At 42.3% G+C, this 22432-nt stretch overlaps 1 protein-coding gene across 3 annotated transcripts in view; it reads left to right on the plus strand.

Annotated features, from left to right (window-relative positions):
* The first annotated feature begins 470 nt into the window (after positions 1 to 470).
* Positions 471 to 22432, plus strand: part of GRIK1 (glutamate ionotropic receptor kainate type subunit 1) — a 168532-nt gene continuing 146570 nt past the window's right edge. For all 3 annotated transcript variants that reach the window (XM_057410183.1, XM_057410186.1, XM_057410185.1), the window contains exon 1: positions 471 to 768. In XM_057410183.1, coding sequence (XP_057266166.1) covers positions 639 to 768 — 130 coding nt within the window. In that variant the 5' untranslated portion in view covers positions 471 to 638. The remainder of the gene's footprint in view (positions 769 to 22432) is intronic.

Consider the following 22432-nt stretch of genomic DNA (forward strand, 5'->3'; position numbering starts at 1 on the left):
ACAGCCTGATCTCGTGCCTCGTCCCCAGAAGGGAGCTGCACACACACATTCGCCTCTTGTCTGTATTTCAAAGCCCTATACAACCAGGGGGTAAACAAACAGGAGCTGTGGGGCTGATGGCATAGGGGAGGAAAAGCTTCCCCCAGGCCAAGGGGCTCCAACCTTGCGGGCAGAGTCCAAAGCAGGGCGCTCGGCTGGCGGGACCGGGGGCATCGCTGCAGCTCTGCCACAGTCCCCGTCCCTGCCACTGTCCCCGTCCCTGTCTCTGCCCTGCATAGGGCGGATCTGGCCGTGCTGCGGAGCGGTAGGGCTGTATCGTGCGTGAGCGAGTCCGTGTGCGTGTCCCTCCGCGTGCGCGATGCCCCGCCACACCGCCCTTCTCGGTCAGCACCCGGAGCCGCCTCGCCCCGCCCGGGGCCGCCCCGCGGGAGGAGCCGCCCCCTCCCGTCCCTCCCTCCGCTCCTGGCGGCGGCGGGGTTCGAGGGCAGCGACGCAGCGCAGCGCGGTAGCGGCGGGCGCGGAGCCCCCGCGCCATGGGCGGACGGCGCGGAGCGGCGGCGCGCAGACGGCCCCTCCGGGGGTAGCCGCCCGCGCCCCGCACTCGCGGAGCCCGGCATGAACTGAGGCGGGCGCGGAGGATGGCGAGTGCCCACAGCCCGCGGTGGCCCCTGCGCCCGGCCCTGGGCGGCAGCGGCGGGGGGCTCTTCTTCGTGCTGCTCTGCGCCTCGGCCGGCCTGCCCCGGAGCGGCCAGCAAGTGCTGCGGATCGGTGAGTGCCGCCCGCGGGCCCTGCGCACTCCGCTCCGCGGACACCACCGGCTCGCGCTGCCGGGACCAGGAACGCCGCAGGGGACTTGCCGCCTCTGGGCTCTTCCTCTCTCTCCTGCCCCGGGCGCTGCGCCGGTGCTGTCTAGTGGCAGCGGGACCCGCGTACCTCCCGCGGGACGCGCGGCTAAGCGCAGCCCGCGGGGACCGGCAGCGCCGGGTCTCGGGCTGCGGGCGACGCCGGCCAGGCTGTCCCCAGCCCGTGGCTTTCCTCGGCGGGGCGTTTGTTCGGGGAGACGGGCGCAGCCCCCCCCGCTTCGCTCCGCTGCCGGGCTCCTCGGGTGCGGCTCCCGAAAGTTTGCCTCGGTGCGCGGTGGCGGGACGCGGGAAGTTGGATGCGGGGATCCCAGCGGAGCGGGTTCGCGGAAGGGTCCAGGGCGAGCATCCCGGGAGCAGCTCCGAAGCTGGTGGGCGAGGAGGGTGTCACCGCACAGGCGCTCCGCGGCCGTGGGTGTAAAGCGCGGCCAAACCCGGTCAGACGTGGCTCCCCGCGTCGCGGGGCCGCAGGAATGGGTCAGTGACCTTAAAATGCGTGCCGAAAAGTGCTGAGGTTCCCGGCGCCGCAGGGGAGAGCGAGCGGCTGCAGCCTGAGCAGGGCAGCCTTTTGGGATGGGAGACGTGTTGATCTTCTTTGCCCTCGGCCCCCAGTCCTGAGTGGGGGCAGCTTCGCCAGTGCTGTACGTACGTGTAGCCCCAGAAAACAGGAATTTATTTTTAAGTAGAAAACTCCGCACCATGGAAACGGGGCTCAGTGCACAGGAAGCCTCTCTCCCTACAGTGGGTTTCTTGTGTCAGTCAAGTGAGACGGTGAATACAAAGTATCGAAAGAGTTAGGGGTTAGGAAAAACTGGAAAAGATGTAGGCTGAATCTGTCACAGTTGTTTTCTCTGCCTATCCCTCTCTCGCTTGACGAGCACTGAACATGAAGCAGAAACAGAAGTTCCTGAGCAAAGTAAAAGATTGATCCCTTTTGATCTGGCAAGTGTTAACCCTGCTCAGCTTTCCTCACGAGTCTTCCTTTAAACATCATGTGGAAAGCTCCTCACAGGGTTAGAGAGCAAGGGACCCGATGGATGAAACATTTAAATAAATGGGGTGCAGTCCCTCAAAGTGCTGAGCAAAGGCAAAGGGAGGGAGGGAGGGAGGGAGGGAGTGGGGAAGAAAAACTGAAGGCGCTGAGCACCTTATGGCCAAAAATCTGTAAGTTCATAACTGTTCATAATCAGTGTATACTCTTTTCTCATGGGTGAAGTTTGCTGTTTCTTTGCTCACCCCTACAGTGTAACTGTGCCACATTTGAAGCTGAGAGGAATATCTGTGCACGAGCATGGAGCACATAGAACACAGAGCTCTTACAGATGGGTAAATTCAGGGCCAACAAAACTTGTGGAAGAAAGTAAACTGTTCAGATAACTTAGCCACATGGTACAGCAGGATGCTTTCGAAATACACGAGCATCTTCATGGCTGCTAGGCAGCCTTAACTTGCTTAGCTTCAATGGGAATAGTCTCTGAAGGAAAAATGAGCATACCAGGGTGTAAAGGGAAACAAATTTGCTTGAACATAGTCTAAATGCTTAGGTCTGTGCAGGATGAAACCTTGGCTTCACCGCTGGCATCAGCAATGCAGGGACTCAGGCAGAGCTTTAGGGTGTGCACTCCTGATTCTGTCACTTTCCCTGTTTAAGCAAAACGTAACTTGCTTTGCAGCTTCTGTTTGGTCTAGCAAGACTCCCAGGCAGTTGCCCACGTTGCTTTTCCCTAAAATTGTTCTGCGTGGTTTGTAGACTCTCTGCTTCAAGATCTGTGTGTATCTCTATTTTGGATTCACTCCATCAGTGCATGCAGCAATGGTACCTTAGTACTGATTCAGCTCTGTTACTTCCACCACAAAATAAAAAATGGTAAGTATGACAAACTGCCCAGCTTTCAGTCACAGCAACCAAATACACATCCAGAGCAATGCTGCAGGAGAATAAATGCTCCTTGTCTGTTACATGGCTGTGAATGCATAAAATATTAAGTGTATTCTTATTACCATAGTTATCCTGCCTAAAAGGTAATGATGTTATAAAATATTAATCCTTCACATCTGCTAAAGAGCAGCAAGTTTCTCTGTGGAATCTGTCACTCACAGAGGTGACAAACAGAAGTGATGACAGTAACTCTTCCAACACTTATTGATAACATAAAAAATCATGCCAAAGCATTTCTGACAGTGAGGAAAGTGCTATTAAGCCATCAGATTTTCTTCTTCACATTTTGGTTAATTAAAGAAAGAAAAGCACTGCTGTACAATGGTGCAGCAGTTTGCACCTGAGTAGCTTAATTGCATTTTCCACTGTTAGTGATCTGGATTTCTTTTTTTTTTTTTCTTAATTATTATTTTTCTGGCTTATAATGCAAATAAATGGATTATCTTGTTGATATTTAATTAGTTGAGAAAGGACACACAAGCAATAGGAATTCTAGCTATTTCTCAGCATCTAGCTAATGCTACTAGCCGTCTAATCAAGAAAATGAGGGATTTAAAGATGACCAGTAATTTAACTCATTAAAATAAAACCCATGGATTTTGAAATAAGATATAGTTTTCCATTTCAGGTAGTACAATACTTAAATATTATTGTCTTACTGAGTATTTGTTTCATGCTCATGTTAAAAAGCTGTTCCTTGATATATGAACTAATACCATCTTTATCTATGCATAAACCAGGTAGGCTATATTATATAAGGGCATATTTAAAGTTCATGGACCTAGTATTTTTGATTTAATACCAATGAATTCCTAGTTTTTACACCGTGTCAACCTAAACTTCTTGTCTATCCTGCTTGTACCACTTGTATAAAATAAATTAACTCAAAGAATAGAAGGAAAAATAGAAATAAAGACAAACAGGTGCTGAGTTGCAGAAACAGCTTCCAAAGCACTGAAATCTTAGCAGCAACAAAATCTATTTGTTAATACTGCAGAGCTTTCTCATATCTTACTGTATGTCCTTAAGGCCATTTAAACTTCTTAGTGGGTTATAAGATTATACTTCGTCAATATTACATGGAAATTTATAAATGTTAGTCATTCAAGCTACACTCTGGATTAGAACTAACCAATAGTTGAGAAACTACGCAAGTTATTAACATATCACTGGAGTTAATGAAAAAGAGAACGTGCCAGTTTTCAACAAATACCTGTAGGAAGTTATACTTGGATGAATCTTGGAATTAATCTCTAAAATTAACAGCTCCTGCAAATGAACAAATGAATAATTTTTAGGTTTCATAGAAATTGCTTTAGGTGATGAAATAGATACCCTTGAGTTCATACCAGAAGTAATTTTCAGTAATTTGTGTATTTCTGTAGTTAAATGGAATATTTAAGCACGGGCTCATGCTCTGCACTAATTTATTCCTTACTTAAGCAAAAGTCCCGATGGTGTAGTGAATTGCATTTTCAAAGATGCAGGATTAGCCCCATAATATTTCTCTCCAACTGAGAAATACAGGGTTCAAACAGACACACGTAAGTCAACCTAACTTACAAATTATTATTTTGTAATGAGTTGAAATCTTCAATATATATTTCAAAATACATGTCTGTATTTCCCAAGCAGGGCTACAGCTGTGAGGTTTCTTCCTGTGTGACATTGCCATTCCCATACTGTGAGAATGACAAAAAAGACAAAAACCTAATTAATTTCCCAGCAAATTTGCTACTTTTTGTCAACTCTGAGATTTTGTTTGTGAAGCGAATGATATTAATACATATTTGGGCTTCATCAGTGTGACATGGCAAAAACTGTGTTTGGAAAGTGTTTATGAAGGCATATGGCCCTGTCTTCACTTAACATCTTTCATTCAGGCCACAAGTACAACCTCAATACTGCTTTTTCATTACAGTCTTTTTGTATATCGTGGTCAGTAATAAAGATTAAATCCTGCTTCCTCCTAGTATTTTAAACAACTGTCTCTAATCTTCTTTTCTCAGAAGGGCTTGATTTGACCAACAAGACTATAGATTGTACTGCAGTAAAAAAAAATCCTATCCAAGAACTGATTAGTTTTACTCCACAGCTTTGGATCTGCAACCTGCAAGCCCAGTATGTCCTAGTTTTTGGTTGACTTCAGATTTTAGTTTGCAGTAATGACTTTATGATTTGGGGAAAGCTTTACAGTGGGAATGTTATTACCCTTCCCTCTCTTTTTCTTTCTTTTTCTGCTGAAGGTACTATAGTATTACCTAGAAAACAATTAGCTTTCAAATGGTGAATTTGCTTTCACTGAGCAAAATCAAAATTCAAAATTAAAACTGCTTCATTACTCCAAATAATCATCTTTTTCATTTCAGGTAGAGGAATGAGTATTTGATAGGGCTGCTGAAGTTTCTTTCTTTTTTTTTCATATTCCTCTAATAATGCAGAAGGTTCCTTATGTTATCTTTACAGCTTCACCTGTATCAAGACACAAACTAGCAGAAGGATGGCACAGACACTGGGGAATATGAATCAGTTATATGATCCAGTTAGAAGTGGTCTCTAAGAATCAGTTTTGAGCTTATTTTCTTGAGTCCATCAGGCTCTTTACAGTTACATGTTCTAGTGTTTTTTCCCTTTGGGCTTTCAGACTGCGCCATCAGAAGTTTAAAAGAGGACAACTATAAATTCTGTTAGCATTGAAATTGTTCCCATGTTCTGCCATTGGATCTGCACGTGCAAACTTGGTCTATTTCAAGGAAAATTATGTTTACAGCACATTGATTCTGGCTGGGGTTCAAGACCAGCCATCCTTCCATATTGCTAAGTGGCATGGAGGTCCTGGTGCAATGCTGAGTAGGTGGAAGTGACAGTCAGAGTGCAGAAGTACCTACAAAAATACAGAGCAGGACTTGTTTTGCGTGAGCAAGTATGTGAAACTCCTTGTTCTACCCACATATAAAGGAGTGGCAAAACTTCTCACAGCCATTATGTCCAAGCAACACTTCTGCTAAAAGCATTATCACAGATCCTGAGGCATTGCTTTGGCTCTCAGGTGGAGAAGGGACAGAGTTTGCCCTGAATCCTGTGGTACCTCACTGAGACCTTAAAATCATTGGGATAAAAAAATCAAACAAACCAAAACCTACAAAAACACAATGCTTTTTTTTTTTTCTTTTGTCTCCCTTTTAAAGATCAAGTATGCTAAAATATAGTAAGAGCCGTTCACTACACTGTAGGTAATACAGGATTTTCAGTTCTATATGTTTTGGACACAATAAGCAGGAAAAGACACTTGTGTATGCAGTGGATCGAAGGTTTGGGGAAAAAGAAATTGCTGTTTTAAAGGAACAACTTTAGGTAGCTGTAAGAAAAGAAGAAAAAAGTTTGGAAATAAGAATTTATTGTCGCCCTTGGATGAGCAATGGAGAAGAGTCTTGCTGGAATGTTTATATGGTGCTTGCTGCCACTCACTTCTAGTAAAGATCACCTCCACTTCCCCTCCCAGGGAGATGTGTCATTAATGTCCTTAGCATGCAAGCCAGATCCCCAGGTGAGTAATTAGGCTTGCCTAATCTGCCACTGCTGTTTCTGCAGTTAATGGCAGTCTGTATGTCAGCCCAACGTATCTTAAGTATTACTTAGTTGCTTACTTCTTTAATGTTAAGTGTCTTCTCCTACCCTAGAGCTTTGGCCTTCTTGGTTCATGACAGTGCACATGAAAGCTGGTAGGTTTCTAACTCTGCTTTCCTTCAATGAATAGCAAGTGGCCCGTGCATCTGGGCTTACAGCTATGTCTCTAAACAGGTAAATCAAATGATGCTCCTTCTATTTGCAAGTCTTGCCTTGTTATAGCTTTACCTAGCTATAGTAACACTACTTCTGTATTTTGTAATGCAGCAGAACGATTTAGCAATTAACAGCTACTATGAATTGTGCTGTCTTTAGGGGAAGCTGGATTCTATAGATTGGTTTTATCATGATTCTGCAAGACAGACTGAGAAGAAAAGCTGTTATGTATTCATACATACAGCTGATATTCATACACACAGTTTATATTCTTGGATCATGTAATTAGAAGGCAAATCCATGGAAATTGGTGCTTTGGGGGTCTGCCATGTGATGGAAGGTTATACTGAACTAGTTTCCTTACTGCTTTGTTTCATGTAGTATGAACTTTCATATTTGAACAAGAATTGTAATTAATACTAACAACACTGATATTCTGAAGCAGTAGAGCTCAGAGTACTTCACAAAGCACATCCAGTTAGTTTTATTTTATGACTGGGGAAGCCAAGGCCAGATAACTGAAGTGTTTTGCTGGCAAACTTGTGGCAAAGCTGGGAGTGACTCCAGGTCTCTTGAGTGCCATCACCCCCGACCTCTGCCCACTGCATCACAACTTTGAAATTTCCTTATAGTTTGCAAATTAGGTGAAGATTTGTATTGATCGTTTGGAAATTAGTAGTTTGAAATGCTAAGTGTTGCTGCTACAGAGGCATAGGTGTGTGTAACTAAGCAACTTTTATGTAGGTGTTTTATGTCCTGAATGGCTTGCACATGCTTGGAGCTCAGCCCTGGATGTGCAGTGCAAAGCAGGTAACGCTGGAGATGTTCCCTTATATTAGAGGATTCTTTGAAGACGCAGAGCACGTGCCTTCCTCTCCTGATCTGGGTAGTGGCCAGATTTTAGGTGCGATATCTGACCTTAGCCAGAAGCCCTTCAGAGCCAACCAATGTGCATGGCCCTTGAAAGTGCCTTTTCACTGCTCAGATTTCTCTGAGCATCTTTTCAGCATGGTTTGCCATGTCCTCTCCAATCTTTGCATCTGCTCAGCAGGGTGCTGTTCTGCTAAAGATCAAGCATGGTAGGCCTTAGCAAGGGTAATAGAGAAGAATTTCAATTTCCCCCCCCCCTTTTGGCACTCCTACAGACTACTCCGCTATGACACTTATGCCCCTGTAAGTATACGTATTTTGAATACAGAAACATTTTGTTATTTGTACCAGTTCTAGAAGGATGTGCACTGTCAAGGTGGTTATATGTTTTCACTAGGCTGTAGCTTCTGGGCAAATGCAGCAACCCCTGTGAATTGGCCTGACTTGTTCTCTTGCATCATGTCTGTTCCAGCATGATGTTTCCCTCTTCCCCAAGGAAGAGTCTAAGCAGTTCAAAAGAGGCTTTCAGATGATATTAGCTATGAGCAGGGATGTAGACTGTACCATCAAAACAGTTGAAGTCTTTATCAAATATTCAGGTGTCCTTACAAAATTCTACAGCCATGCTAGCTAGGAATTAACTCTGGCTTCACAAACTACACGTCTCAGGGCTCAGAGTCCCTTGCTTTCACTGTGTCAGTCTCAAGCCTGACGAAGGTATGGAGAAATGAACATTAGATGCACCGAGATGTAAATATCCAGAGGGGAAAAGAAACCCCAACACAATAAATACAACTTTTGCTTTCACAAAAATCACCTTTTCTCTGCTTTCAAGAAAAGATACAAGAGAATCCAAAATCATTTTGATGTTCCTTCCTGCTGTGCAAACGGCTTTCTCCTAAATGTCTTGAGGGCCCTGTGCCAACCCAGTCATTTCTATAAAGGCTGTGAATAGGAAGTTCAGGCCTGATGGAATGTGGAAAGTATTTTATGTGAAATAGTTACTTCATTTTTGAGGAATTGCAAATTAATCATGATTTCTCTGGAATGGTCCCAAGAGATTAATCTCAAGACATCAAGTCCATATCAAGCTTAAAGGCTCCCTATCAGTAGTCAGAGAGGAGGCCAGGTAGCTGCAGCAACAGAGTGACATATGTAAAACGCTGTTTGATTATGTCAGTATCACAGAGAAAGCTGTTTAAAAGTTACGTCAGGTTTTTTAGCTGTATTACACTTTTTCAGAGACTGTTAGTCACTGTCAGATTGGCCAGTGAGTCAAAATGCATGATGAATAACTTCAGCAATCTTATGTGGTATAGTAAGAAGCTGTTGAGAACTATTGAAAGAACTAATAGTGAGCCACTTAAGAATTCTTCCCTACAGTTTGGAACAAAATAAAATTTAAATTTCTGATTAAAATATATTCATGCTTTGGTTTTGAATTATTTTATTCATCTTTGGATTCAGAAAGAGTATAGGAAGTTATTTAAAAATCAAACATCATCTTTGTTAGCCTGTTTGAATGAGAGATGAATGAGTAAATATCTTGCACAGGGTGCAGGAAGGACATGGAGTCACTGCTGTACTGTTTTCCCTTATGGCTGCTCAGATGCATTTTGTACGATAGACTGTGCTCATGCTAAACAAAATGGCTTTGTTAATACAATGCTGTATCCCAGATTTATTTGCCTATACTTTAAAATATTAAAAGCAAAAGACTATATCAAAAGAGTGCAGTAGATGAGGCAGAAATCCTGAAGAATAATGTATGCACTTGGGTAAGAAAAGATGGGATTTTTAAGTTGCTCAGTCAGCACCAGTTTCATATTTCCCATCTTCTGGGGTTTCACTTTTTAAATCTTATGTTTATATAAAAAGCTTTTGGTATAATTCTATATCATTGTGTAAAAACCAATCAGAAATGCAGGAATGTTCCTCTCCTGCCATACAGGCATGGCAAGGATCACTAGTGCAATGCAAGATGGAGACCTGTGCCACCCATCAGCAGTAGATGTGGCTGTTCTTCCGGTGCACCTGGCCCTAGAGAAGAATGAGACACTTCTGTTGGTCTTTTTCCAGAGGTATTTGGTGGTGGAAAGCTGTCTGGCAGCACAGCAAAGGGGCAGTGCATGCTCCTGGCTTGTACAGATGCAGGAACAAATCCAGGCAAGGGGCAAGCTTGTTTCTGCAGCTCTGGGCAACACATGCATCGTGCAAAGGGGTATGGCAGGTACTTCTCTGGCTATTCATATGAAGCTGTCAGTGACTGCATTCATAGCACCAGACCATCAAATTTTAATACTCTTTGCCTACCCTAATGACACAAAGTAGGAATACACAGGTTCCTGCTTCTCCATTTGGAAATCGTTTGGCAAAGGTCCCCCTGAGGACACACAGCCCTCTTGTCTGTAACACAGGTTCCCTAAGCCCAGTGTCAGGGATCTGGGCAGAGAGGGAGCTCGCTGCAGAGAATGGCTTAGTATCCCTTGCATGGGTTTACTTTGAAAAGAGACCGCTTGGATTTTGACTGTGCTAACATTCAGTGGGGGTGACTTGCTGGTCTGTTACGTGCCGCTAAGCTGTTGCAGTGGTGGTGTCGGGATGACTTCAGCACTCACCTGCAGATTGCTGCTGCACACAAAGCCTCACGGAGCTGAGTGGATGCCATCAAATGTAAAGTTCTATGTGCACTTGGCTGTAGGTTTCATCTATGGTTATAAGCCAAATGTTAATGCAGCTCAATGCATTGAGTGGATTTCTTCTCTGCACAGGAACCTTTAAGGTTCCCAGTCTTGCCTCCTCTGTTTCTGCTTCCCTTTTCTCTGAGAATGGAGGTGCTCAGCTCATCCAGCCACATGCTGTGGCACGCGATTCAGTCCTCCCACCAAGGCCACTTTCAGAATTTTGAAGTAAAAATGATGTCTCTCTTCTTGCTATCTCTGATCCAACAACTTATACACAAAAAGCTTTTTATTCTTCCGAAGCTGTTTCCTTTCAGCTATGCCAAACCACCCCAGAAATGTATCAGTGGGGCACTCCAGCCAAAGTCTAATGTGAGATGATGTTTTCCAGCTGTAACTATCTTGAAAATTTTCATTTCACGTCCAAATTGTTTACTTATCTGCTAGAAACATATGTTAAGAGAAGTTAAGGCTCTGTTGCCCAAGGTGCATTTTAATACAGGGGAAGAACTGCTTCAGATATTTCACGTTACATCTTCTAGCTCTATCTGGTGCTGTAAATTATAAAGCTGCTCCACTGAACTGAATGAAGATTAAATTTTTGAACACTGTTTTCTGAAGAATGCAGATTTTTCTCTTTGAAATGAAGAATCTGTCGTGCATCAGTGTGGCTCACTGCATACCTTGCTGCCCGAGCCTTTTTTTTTTCTGTTAGGGTACCAGGCTGTTCCCTGGGGACCATGTCCTGTCATTGATCCATGTACTGACATTAAAAAGCATCTGCAGCTGGACTGAGTGTGGGATGTGCCCTGAACAGCAAGTGGTGGGGGAAACCGTAATTCTGCTGTCATCTTGAAATCAGAACTGTCCAATGAAGAAAAGCTATCAAGAAACATTTATCTTCTTATCTAAAGGGTAGATTTACATTAAATACACACTCACTGTGAGGGTGGTGAGACACTGTCACAGGTTGTCCAGAGAAGCTGGGGCTCCCCCATCCCTGGCAGTGTTCAAGGCCATGTTGGACGGGGCTTGGAGCAACCTGCTGTAGTGGAAGGTGTCCCTGCCCATAACAGGGGGGCTGGAAGTAAATGATCTTTAAGGTCCTTTCCAACCCAAACCATTCTATGATTCTATGATCTGTGTAGACCTTCTCTTGTGGGTGCCCAGTGTATGTATGATACACAGATGTGTTTAAAAAAAAAACCCGATTGTTTGCAGCATCCAAGTGAAATACTTATGCACTGCTGTTTTACTCAGATCCATGCTGCTATCAGGCTGAATTCCTGGCTTCCAGCCTTCTTCTCTTCACTCTCTCAGTGTGTGGAGATCTCATCTGTGTTTGTTTCCTTCTGTGCCTAACACAGGCCCCTGGGAGGAAGCTGTGTGGGTGCTTCTTTAAAGCAACATAGTACCGAGAGGATTGAGTTTTGCAAACAGTTCTGTGCCTCTCTATAAAAGGATGAATTTAGTCCTGTTTCCTCTTATGAACTGTATTCATGTATGTACATAAAAGCCAGACACTACAGCTGCCCTGAATGCTGCTTGCTCAAAATTGCAACACAACTCTCTGGTGCAGACAATTCATGGGGCCAGAGGATGTTAACCAGTGTGGGAAGAGCACCAGTGTCAAGGTTCTCCATGGCATCCTCTCTGTGTCATCCTCATCAGCTTCACAGGGGAGAACAAACGGGGAGACTTGGTATCATGGCACCTCATTTCCTTCCCATGTGGCAGCAATGCTCCCTGTCTTCTGAGAGCAGCACATGGAGGAGCAGCAGCATGTCCTTTACGTTGGAGTGGTGGCAAACATGCCTGAGACTCCTGCAGACAACATTTTTCTGGGTGAGTAGATCAAGTTCACATCTGCTTTGTCAAATTCTCCATCAGCAGAGACAGTTGAGGTGCACGGCATACATCTCAACCTTTTCAGCAGTGCTGGCGTTAGCACAGAATCAGAGGAGAAAGAAAGTATTTTTTGCTAATTAGATGGCTATATGCTTTATGCCTTCTGGTTCTTTGCTTTTAAATGGGAATGCTTCTGTGTGTAAGCAGATTACTTCTGTGTTAATCAGAGTGTTTCATAGCCTATTGTATATAGGCAGAAGTTAGTCCTGTTTTCCATGATGTATTGGAATACTTTGCACTGCAAGATAATGAGAAAGGCTGATGAGGGAAAAGAGAATGGCCCTTTATAAATTCAGAATAATTAATATGACAACTACTGTTTTAAGATGGCTTATGTACTAAGTTATTTCTACAAGTCCATAAGTGAAAAAGTGAAGAGATCACACCTTTTCTTCCTTTTCACAAAGGTAGTTTCAGGAAGCCATTGTATGAAACTTTGTCCTGAGTATTTCTCTGGGTGCTAAGTTATTCTCATGCATTGTCAATAAAAAAAGTGAATCTTGTTTCCAAGCAGCTGTAATTATCCTTAGTAATTTCCCTCTGTCCTGTGAGAAGCTTCATCAGAGTCAGACTTGATCTGTTTTCTGTATATTTTTTTAGAAGTATCATGTGCAAGAAAACAAAAACTGTAGCAATAATGCTTATGACTTTCTGAAACTGCACCAAGAAACAAACACAAAACACTGCCCATCAGTGAAGGGAAAGGTGTCCAAAACAGTCTTGGGAGCACCGGAGGTGAGGAGGAGGTGCTCCAGGTGCCTAAGCAGGGATCCTCTGCAGCCTCTGGAGAGACCATGGTGGAGCAGACATCCACAGTGCAGCTGTGAAGGACCACAGGCCAGGGCAAGTGGAAATGCCCTGAAGAAACTGTGGCCCAAGGGGAGCCTGTACTAGAGAAGGTTTATACTTGCAGTCCATGGGGAGGAGCCATGCTGGAGAAGGGCAAAAGTGTGAGGAGGAAGGAGTGGCAGAGAGGAGCTGCTATGGACTGACCACAACTCCCCTTGTAATGCTTAGGGTTGTAGGAGGTAAAGAAGTTGGAACGAAGGTGTGAAGTTGAACCTAGGGTAAGGGGGAAAGGTGGTGTTTTAGTTTGTTTCTCACTATCCCGATCTACTTTCATTGGCAATAAATTAAACTAATTTTCCCCAAGTTGAGCCTGTTTTTCCCATGACAGTAATTGTTATGTGATCTCACTGTCTTGTCTTTACCTCGACCCAGGAGCTTTTCAATCTTAGATTTTACCTCTGTCCTGTTAAGAGGGGGAGTGAGAGAGCATCTGGGTGGGTGTCTGGCAGCCAGTCAAGGTCAACTCACCAACTAGGAAGTTGAAAAATTAAAAAAGGATTATGTCCAGGGCTCATCTTTAACACCTTCTGGTAAGAATAGTGTGAAGCTGCTTCTTTCCAATGGCTTTTAACCGCTGTTGTAAAGGCTGGCATTTCTTAGGTGGGAGACTGAGCACTTCAGTGATACCAGCTGACTATGCATTTGCACAGTAAGAAACTGGATTTTAAAATACTTTAATTAACTAAGCTTAGAAGGTGCAGAACAAAATTTGATGGGGAGCTTTAATTAATGCTAGAATTCCTGGCTTTTGTATTTGCAACTCAGCTGTTTGCAATACCAAGAACATATTATATTACAATTCTTAGAATAGTGTAATGATTCATGTTATAAGAAGTAATATGTAACAGTGAATGTAAATTTATGTTAGTAAGCTCTCTTCATTGATTATTTGATCCATAATTCTAAACGCACAGGAGAAATCTGAATGAAATGTAGTTACTGCTCGTGCCAAATTGTCAGGTTTTATATCTTGTCATCACAGCTGAATTAAGTCATATTGGAGAATTAACAAGAATCAAAGAAGTTTTTAAAGGGAATATTCAATGTATTTAGTTTCACATTTTAGAATTTTAATACACACAATTTGTTCCTTCATTACTCCTCTAAGTTAAACCAGAGACAGGTGGGGTAGAAAGAGATGATGGTCAGCCAGACTTCTGATTTAACCTCTTGAAAGCAAGTCTTGTAATTAAAATGTTGATTCCTAGTAAGTAAAGTAGGTATTAATAAGCTCCTTGGGCATGTATTATATTTAAAATCACTTCCTACTTTTGGCAGGGATGAAGGAAGCAGGCACAGACTTTTTCAAAGATTAAACACTCAGTCCTTCTTCCATAGTAGTCAGTTTGTTATGAACCTATGGACAACCGTTTGATTGACATGAGCTTCAAACTGCTCATATTTAGCAGATTTAAGTGCAAAACTTCTTTGAAAACCAAGTCTTTACTCTTATCTGTAAGTTCTTATAGAAAATCTGTGATAAAATGGGTACAAAATAATATCTTCTGATTCTCTGACCTTTGTTTTAAGTGACAGACCATTTTTTCTCAGAAAAAAAGACCCAAAGGCTACTTTAGCTCTGCCTCTCCCAGAGTCAATGGAACTACGGCAGTTTATAGTAATGAGGTTCTGGCAAGTGTATTATTCTGACAGAAGAGAACAGTTGGGCAATTTACTGCAGCTCATCCAAACTGCAAATGAAGGTTCTGGATTCCATTACGTTGAGGAAATGAACAGTAATAAGCCTTGTCCTACTTCCTTTTTCTCCAGCTGCTGATTTTTCAAGGTCTCCCACTTTTGCAAAGGTTTTCTTCTCTGCCCTGCTTGTTCTCACCAAGCAGAGGCATGGAAAGGATGCCAGAATTCACTAGGTTTTAGTAAGAACAGATGCTATCAGGTGTAAGTTGTTCCAGCTACCGATGGTGCTGTAAACAGGCTTGAAACAGAGAGCTGGAACGTCTTCTAGCCAGTTTCTAGAAATAGTGTTATTATGCACATACAATCACATGGCTGGAACTAGCACAGCAAACATTAAAAGCACAAACCCCTGTTTATATAGAAGAATGCCTTGTTAGAAAAGAATCTTCTCTTCCCTTATGCAGCTTAGCACGGAGCTTCTGATTCAGTGCACGAATATATCAAATAAGGTCAAGTATGATACAATTTTGATGTCATGCTGAATTCATGGTACAGCTAATGTTGTTACAGTCCTGTTGTGACTGACATAAACCTATCACATTTTCAATAGGGTGATTTGTAAAATATGTAGAAGAATCAGTGGAGATAAAAATAGGTAATGCAATAACAGCATCCATCTGGTCATAATTTTGCTTGTATTATACTGAGTAACCTGATTAAAAGGGTCATATTTAAATGTAATCTGGCAAAAATGCTTATAAAAATATGAGTGAGAGAGAAGGAACCCAAACTGTTGAGCTTTGCAGGCAAGTGAGGAGGTAATACATCCATCCACATGGGGCACAGCCCCCGTCACCAGCAATGAGCTCCTGGTATGGAGGGGGACAGCAGGCAGCTCCCACCCTTTGTGAAACCTCTTCTCAGTGGGAGAACAGTAGGCAGCCTGTTGCATTTCTATTTGATGAGAGCCAAAGTAAAGTAAAAAGACCCTGAATTATATGCTACGAGGTAGAAAATCTCCTTTGTATTCACAGTTAGGATGGTACAGGGGTCTCAGGGTCCCCATGCTCTGTGATTCTGTCTGAATATTTTGAGGTCATTCGGTCACACCTGTAGCTAGTAGAAATGGTGCATTTTGGGTTGGATTAGCTTCTGCCATTCTTCATTACGTGTTCAGTGGACACGGGAGTATGTCACTCAAAGAAAGAAAGGCAGCTGCGAACATGTAAAACACAGTATCACAATTTGTTAATTTGAATTTTCCCCTCACGTTACCAGTCTCTAAATGCACAGGAATATTTTGGGTGAGGTCTGATCTAAATCTGAGGAGCTCCCTGACCTCCAAAGAGCTAGATGAACTTAAATCATCCAAGAACAGGATCTCTTCAGTTTTTTTGTACTGCATCCTAAAAAAAAAACCCATTGCTGCTAGATCTCTTTTGCTGGATAATGATGCTGCATTTATTGTGAGACACAGGAATGCTTATATTGCAAGTGAATGAAGGAAAAAAGGAAGGAAATAAATAAATAAATAGATAGATAAAGGTCCAAGAAACAAATTATTTGCTGAAGACCTGGCCCACTGAAGCCCAGGCTTGTCTTCTGCCTCTTCTCATCCTACAGTTACGGCAACCTCAGCTGCCTTTCTAGCTCCCTGTTGACCTCCTCCCCACATAATCACCTGTGATTATTCCCTTTCTTCAAAGTCCTCCTGCGTATCCCCAAATAACAAGCAGCAAGAGGCAGAACTGTTGTTCCCAAGACACACACAGCCAGCAGACCAAACCTGCAGGTAATGAGCTTTTCCCTCGGTGAAGCCGTTTACTGCATTCCCCAAATAGGTTTTCACAAAATTTGTAGGAATTGCATGACTTTGAGATCTCTACCATTTGTCAAACTTGGCTAAAGGTGGCCAATGGTTAAGTTATTGGTGTTAACAGGACTGAGATGATCAGATAGCATGATTTTGCAAGCTTTGTTTCTTTAGAAAATCCAGATGGAAAAGGGACTTAAGTTTTTGGCTTAAGAAATCAGATGCATCTGTTATATACAAACTAGATGATATCTGGGGTAGCAAAATACAGTTTTCCCCCATTCTACACTCTCTGAAGATGTATATTCAAAACAAATTAGATATGGTGCGATTTGTGTTTCTTGTGAGGCAAGAGCAGCTTAAGATGTGATGCTACTTTCCTTCAAGCCATACAGGCTTGATACTAACAATATCTTTCCTTCCCCTCCACCCTGGGAGACAGTGCAATCAGGATATAGACAGACATAAAAGGAAAGATCTTTGATAACAATTTCTAGAATACCAGGCTCATCAGTGTAGCTCAGCTTTCTCTTCATTACAGGGAAACATGTTTCAAGAATTCAAGGAGCATAAGATGTTCAGAACTTCGCTAATGTTTGTTATTCAAAAAGTGTGATCTACATCCTTCACGCGTCTCAAAATTGACACTGCTCTGTTGTGGAAGATTAGTAAAGCACAAATTCAAAGAGAGAATTTTTCATCTTAATGTGAAAGCCCTTTGCAACACAGAATATTCATCATAAACATCTATGAATTAGAAGGAAGAAAAAATCCTTGCAAAGAGAGCATACAGTGATCAAGGGATATGATGTCCTCTCCTATGTAAAGTGGTGGAAGAGGAGCTGGGATTTGGAGAGTCGTTTTCTCAATGACTCAGACTGCTGCAATATGAGGAAAGGACATAGGTCCATTAGGAAAGCAAATGATACATTTCTACAGTGATATCTGCATATGGTGGTATAGCTTACACATATGGACCGCATATGGTAACAGGAACAGCAGTCCTGAAGCAGTACGGTGCTGTTTGGCTGTAGTCATTTGCTAGCATACTAAGGTAGGTTATAGTCCTTCAAATTCCTGTCACCATTTTTCAATCTGTGCTCCTTTCTCCTGCCCTCTCAGCCCTAAAAATGTGAGCTGGAGGTTGCTTCTGAAGCCTGCAAGCTTGCCTTATAAAGGTGATAATTTTTATGAGATTCAGTGATTGGAGTTCTGCTACAATAGCTCTTTACTGCAGTCTTGCTATCTCCTGTCATCATAAGCTCAAGCACCAGTACACAAGGAAGGTAAAGAAAAGGAAATGGAATGAAAAAACCTTAGATAAGAGCAAATTGGCAGTTTGATGATTATCTTAAGTATGTGGAACTGTGTTTATGCACACTTTCTAGTAAAACTCAAGTGCTTTCCAGCATGCAACATGCTTAAGAGATAATGGACTGCAGGATTTATTGCAAAAACTCTTACAAAATTCTCAAATATGCTTCTCTTATCCAGGCATACTGTGTTGTCCCCAGACTTGGAAGGGCACTACAGTGTGCACTTGGGCATCTAGCAAGTTACATATATGTGCCTATAAAACTACCAAGACAGTGTAAGAATGTATTTGCAGCTAATGGGGAATAAAGGATTTATTTATTTTCTTTTCAGTAGGGATATCTTTGTACTCGGTTAAGACCTAAAGATGTTCTGTATTTCTGCCAGGATAAGAAAAAAAATAGCAAGTTTCCTGGCTTTGTAAGTCTTCAAAATTCAAATAACTGGCAGTGACGAAACAATGACAACTCTGATTGCTACTGACGGTCTGTTGCTTTTACAGTCACCTTCCAGGGCTTTATTGCTTATCCTCAGATAGAACAGTTGGCCCTGATGGAAAAGACAGGTTGCTACAGATGACAGGATCTTTACAACAGGCAATCATGATGGCATTAGTGTTTATCCACTGCAGTAAGTATATAAATCACAGGAAATGGGCTTTCCCTTTGAGTTGGAATCTGTTGTGTTGCTTTTGCCCAGACACAAATATTTATCCACCAAAGGGTGAAATTGCCAGATGCAGTTCATGCTTAGTCCAGTGAGCAGTTAGAGAATATTGTCCACAGAGCACAAACATGTTTTTAGGATGCTACTTGGAGACACAGATATTAAATTACAGGTTGTTTGTGTATTTATTAGAGAGTTCTCCCTGCGCTCTGTGTGCTAGAGGTATTTTGTAATCTGTAAGTGTAAATGAATAGAAGGTTCAAATGGGTGCTCTTCCTCTTGTGAAGTCTTTGGTGGGAGAGTGAGGTAACATATTGTGGGCATACTGTCACCAGTTCATGTATAAAACTCAGCAGCTTAGAAAAGAAGGTTAATTTTACCTAGGTAAATACTGATGTGCAATTTTAGCTCAATAGTTGGGCAGTTCATTTTTATAGAACAGGCACTTCCCAGAAAATGTTACATAAATCAGGGGAATTTACAGTATAAGCATCCTCTGGAGCTTTTTCATTCCAGTTTTCAATGTCAGACAGCATTCAGTGTTAGAGGTTTGAAAGAAAGAAATTAGAAACTGTAATGGAGTATTATGGAAAAATATCCCTCAAGGAAGCTCTTTCCCAGCTTCTTATCCTTTGGTGTTTTGCCTATTACTAACATGCATGAATTCTGCATTTAATCTTATCTGATATAATCGTTGCTGTTCTCATTGTTCCTGTGTCTCATCTTTTCTTGGATCCCATTGAACCCTCAGTTCTCAGTATCACCTTGTAGCAATACATTACCCAAGTTAATTATTCTTTGTATCAAACAGCATTTTCTTTTATCCGTTTCAAATTTGGTGCTTTCCTATTTCACTATCTTCATGTAGCCATACAAATGAAAAGGATAAACTGGAAAGGATAATCTTCTGCCTGTATCCTTCTTGCTATTTTCTATATCTGCATCACATTTTCTTTGCTCGGCTCCATCTGTTGGCCCCTCCATCCCTAAAGTCAGAGCCTGAGCTGTGAGCTAGCCTTCACTCCCTTTAGTATTAACAGTCAAATACAAATAGTAGTTGTGATTAAACAAGGTGCTGTTTTCTTGAAATCAAAAGAAAGAAACAGCTAAGAGAACGAAAGGCGATTACTTCTCCCTCTGGAAGCTTCCTCATGGGAAATTTGGTCCTGAGAGGAAAATTCCAAGGTTAAAGAACAGTAGCAGAAATTTCACAGCTTGGAGCGTGCACCTGTGCTTTCAATTCTGCTCTTTTTCACCTTTGTCAGAAAAGGATGCCCTGAAAGGAGCAACATCTTCTGATCTCCCAAAAAAGCCATTCTATTTGCCTAACTGCCCTGCAGAAGTGAGTTCTGTCCCATAAGCCCCTGCTGTGGCTTTGTAGTTTTTTGACACGACACTCCAAGGTCACCCAAATGTGCTTTTAATAGCACTCCTCCCTCTCCCTCTTGAGGGAACTTTCTTGTACACAGCAAAGTTTCACCTCTTTCTTACACAAAGCTTATGATGTTAGCCTCTAGAGATACAGGTATAAATAGGTATTGACTCCTGTGTAGGCACTGATGTAAAGGAAGTGGTAATTTTCCGTATGTAAATTATAACATCAGGCCTTCCATCCAACATAAAGTTAACTTTTCTGAAAGTGGGTTGTGTCACCCTCTAGACAAGGTTTCCTTTGAAAACCACCTCCCACCTTGTATTCAACACCCTATATTTCTGGAGCTATCTCAATTGCCCTGTTCTGTAGGGCTTTGGTCACTATCTTGCTAACTGTATTTGTCCACAGGTAATGCACTAATTAATATGTGTTGTATGCAGCAGTGAGATCAGCACCCACATAAGAAAGACACATTAACATGCTCTTTGATCTTGTCTGGAAAGGCTAGGGTGCTTCCCCAGGCCTGAGTTCAGCTCTGGAAGTAAAAGATGTGATGATGTAAGCGATCCTGTGGGGCTTTTGTAGAGACTTGGCTTACTGCAGAAAGAATAAAAGTGGAGGGTTTCCTTAAGTTCACAATTGTATGTGTGTACAAGTCAGAGGCAGGCATGATCAGCCAGCAAAGTCAGTTGTCTTATTGAAAAAGACAAAAGCTAGCTATAAAATCAAGAAAGCAAAGGGTGTACCCTTGACATCTTGCGCTTGTCATCTAATTTTAGTTCTACAAAAATCAGGGGTCTAGTTCCGTGTGTCAACATTGCTATCACCCTCTTCTGTTCCCATTTGTGCTATGTATCTCATTCCTATGAAATGGGCTTCTGCTTGCAGCAGCAACTGTTTTCAGCTTTTTCTTTAAAACAGATGTTACTCTTTATTATAAACCAGGGAGGCATATTGTAACCAAATCCTTGTATTTTCAGGATGGTATTTACAAAAGTGCTGTAATTTGGCTTGCTTGCACTGAATGTTCTTGATGATAAAACCTCAGTCTTCATTGAAGCAGGGTTAGGCCAATATCAAGCACTTACAGACATTGCTGTCTGCTAAATTTCTGTCCTTGGTACATCAATAGATGCCAGCCAAGACTGTAGTGGTAAAGTGAGTTTTTCCAGGTATGTGTTACTGTGGAGGAATCAGATATTTATAATGATTCAACTATAGTGACACATATCCAACTATAATGAAGCATATCCAACGAGGCGCTTGGAAATGTGCCAAAAGTTTTTCGTGGTTGCCAGCCTTAACAGTGTATACTGCAATATTAATATTTAGTAGTTTAGTAATCCTGTTGCTTACTTCTCATGCAGGAATTCTGGCAACTGTAGAATTTCTGAGAATCCAGTTTTGGTAAAAAAAGAAGAGCAATTCTTTTACTACCTAAATCTGCTGAAAGCCATGCCAGAAAGAGCTGCTTGGATTTGGTGGTTTGTTTTTTTGTTTTGTTTTTGATTTTTTTTTGGTGTGAGGGGGGTAATAACAGGAACTTACACTGAAGGACTCCTAAGATCACGTCAATAGGTTATATGCCTACTACCAGAGGAGAACCACCCCTGCAGCAATGGAGTGTCTTTTAAAAATGTACTTTACAGCCACAACGAGCCTGCCAGTTCTCATTCTTTCTTAAGAGCAAAAGGAAAAAGAAGAGAACTAGTCATAGTCAGGTGCCAGGAGCTGAGTAAGTGGTATTTCCTTTTTCCCCATGGTAAGCATTGCACATTTCACCAAGAAGCAGCCCTGAGGAATAGAAACATACTGGAGAAATTCACTGTTGTATGTCATAGAATCGTAGAATCATTTAGGTTGGAAAGACCTTTAAGATCATCAAGTTCATCTGTAAACTGCCAAATCCACCACTAAACCTTGTGTGATTGCTTGAATAAAATCACCTTCGCTGTCCCTGCTTTTAACTTTACTGAAAATCTGAAGTGTACAATATTCACTTGTGCACATCCCAAGAGGTTTGTAGGGGCAACCTTGCTTGGATGTATACAAGCAGACACAGCCAGGTAAGTCCAAAAGAGGTATCAGTGAACCATTGCAGAATGCACCACAGGCTTGCATGCTGTGTCAAGGGAGCACTAGCATGGTTCCACAGTTTCGACTTTAGTCATTGCTTTTATTCACCCACCTTGGAATGCCGATAAAGATGCTTATTATCTGTGTAGACATGCCCTAACAAGATATCTGCTGCACAGGGTGCTATACAAGCATGCATTTTCCAAAGAAGCAAATGTGAAATGTAATTTGAAATAGGAGTGAAATTTTACATCAAGCTTATATCCACATAATAGCCTAAAAATTGTGAATCAATAGAAACAGAGAGGCTCCCTATCATTAAGTGGCCTTGACCCATGCTATCACAGAGTGATTTGTAATAGAGGGAACACTGAGGTTGCTTAATTTATACTTTTAGTAAATAGAAATAATGCTTTACCGCCTAGGTCAAAAAATCCATTTTGTATGGAAAAAGCCCCACATCCTCATACTGTTTCTGTGATGAGCATCTCATCCTCATAAGCAGATGAAAATAATACAGGCCTGAGAACATACACATTTTAGTGCTGGGAGTCTACTCCCACTTTAGTTACGGTGTCTTCAGACATGTCTGGACATGAGGCTCTCCTTGTACTAGCAGAAGGTTCTGTAGACCCATCCACCAAAACAGGTGACAGCCCC

The sequence above is a fragment of the Pezoporus wallicus genome, unplaced genomic scaffold (assembly GCF_028554395.1).
Source record: "Pezoporus wallicus isolate ANWC-B61680 ecotype Strahan unplaced genomic scaffold, APGP_CSIRO_Pwel_v1 contig_7011, whole genome shotgun sequence".
Lineage (NCBI taxonomy): Eukaryota > Metazoa > Chordata > Aves > Psittaciformes > Psittacidae > Pezoporus > Pezoporus wallicus.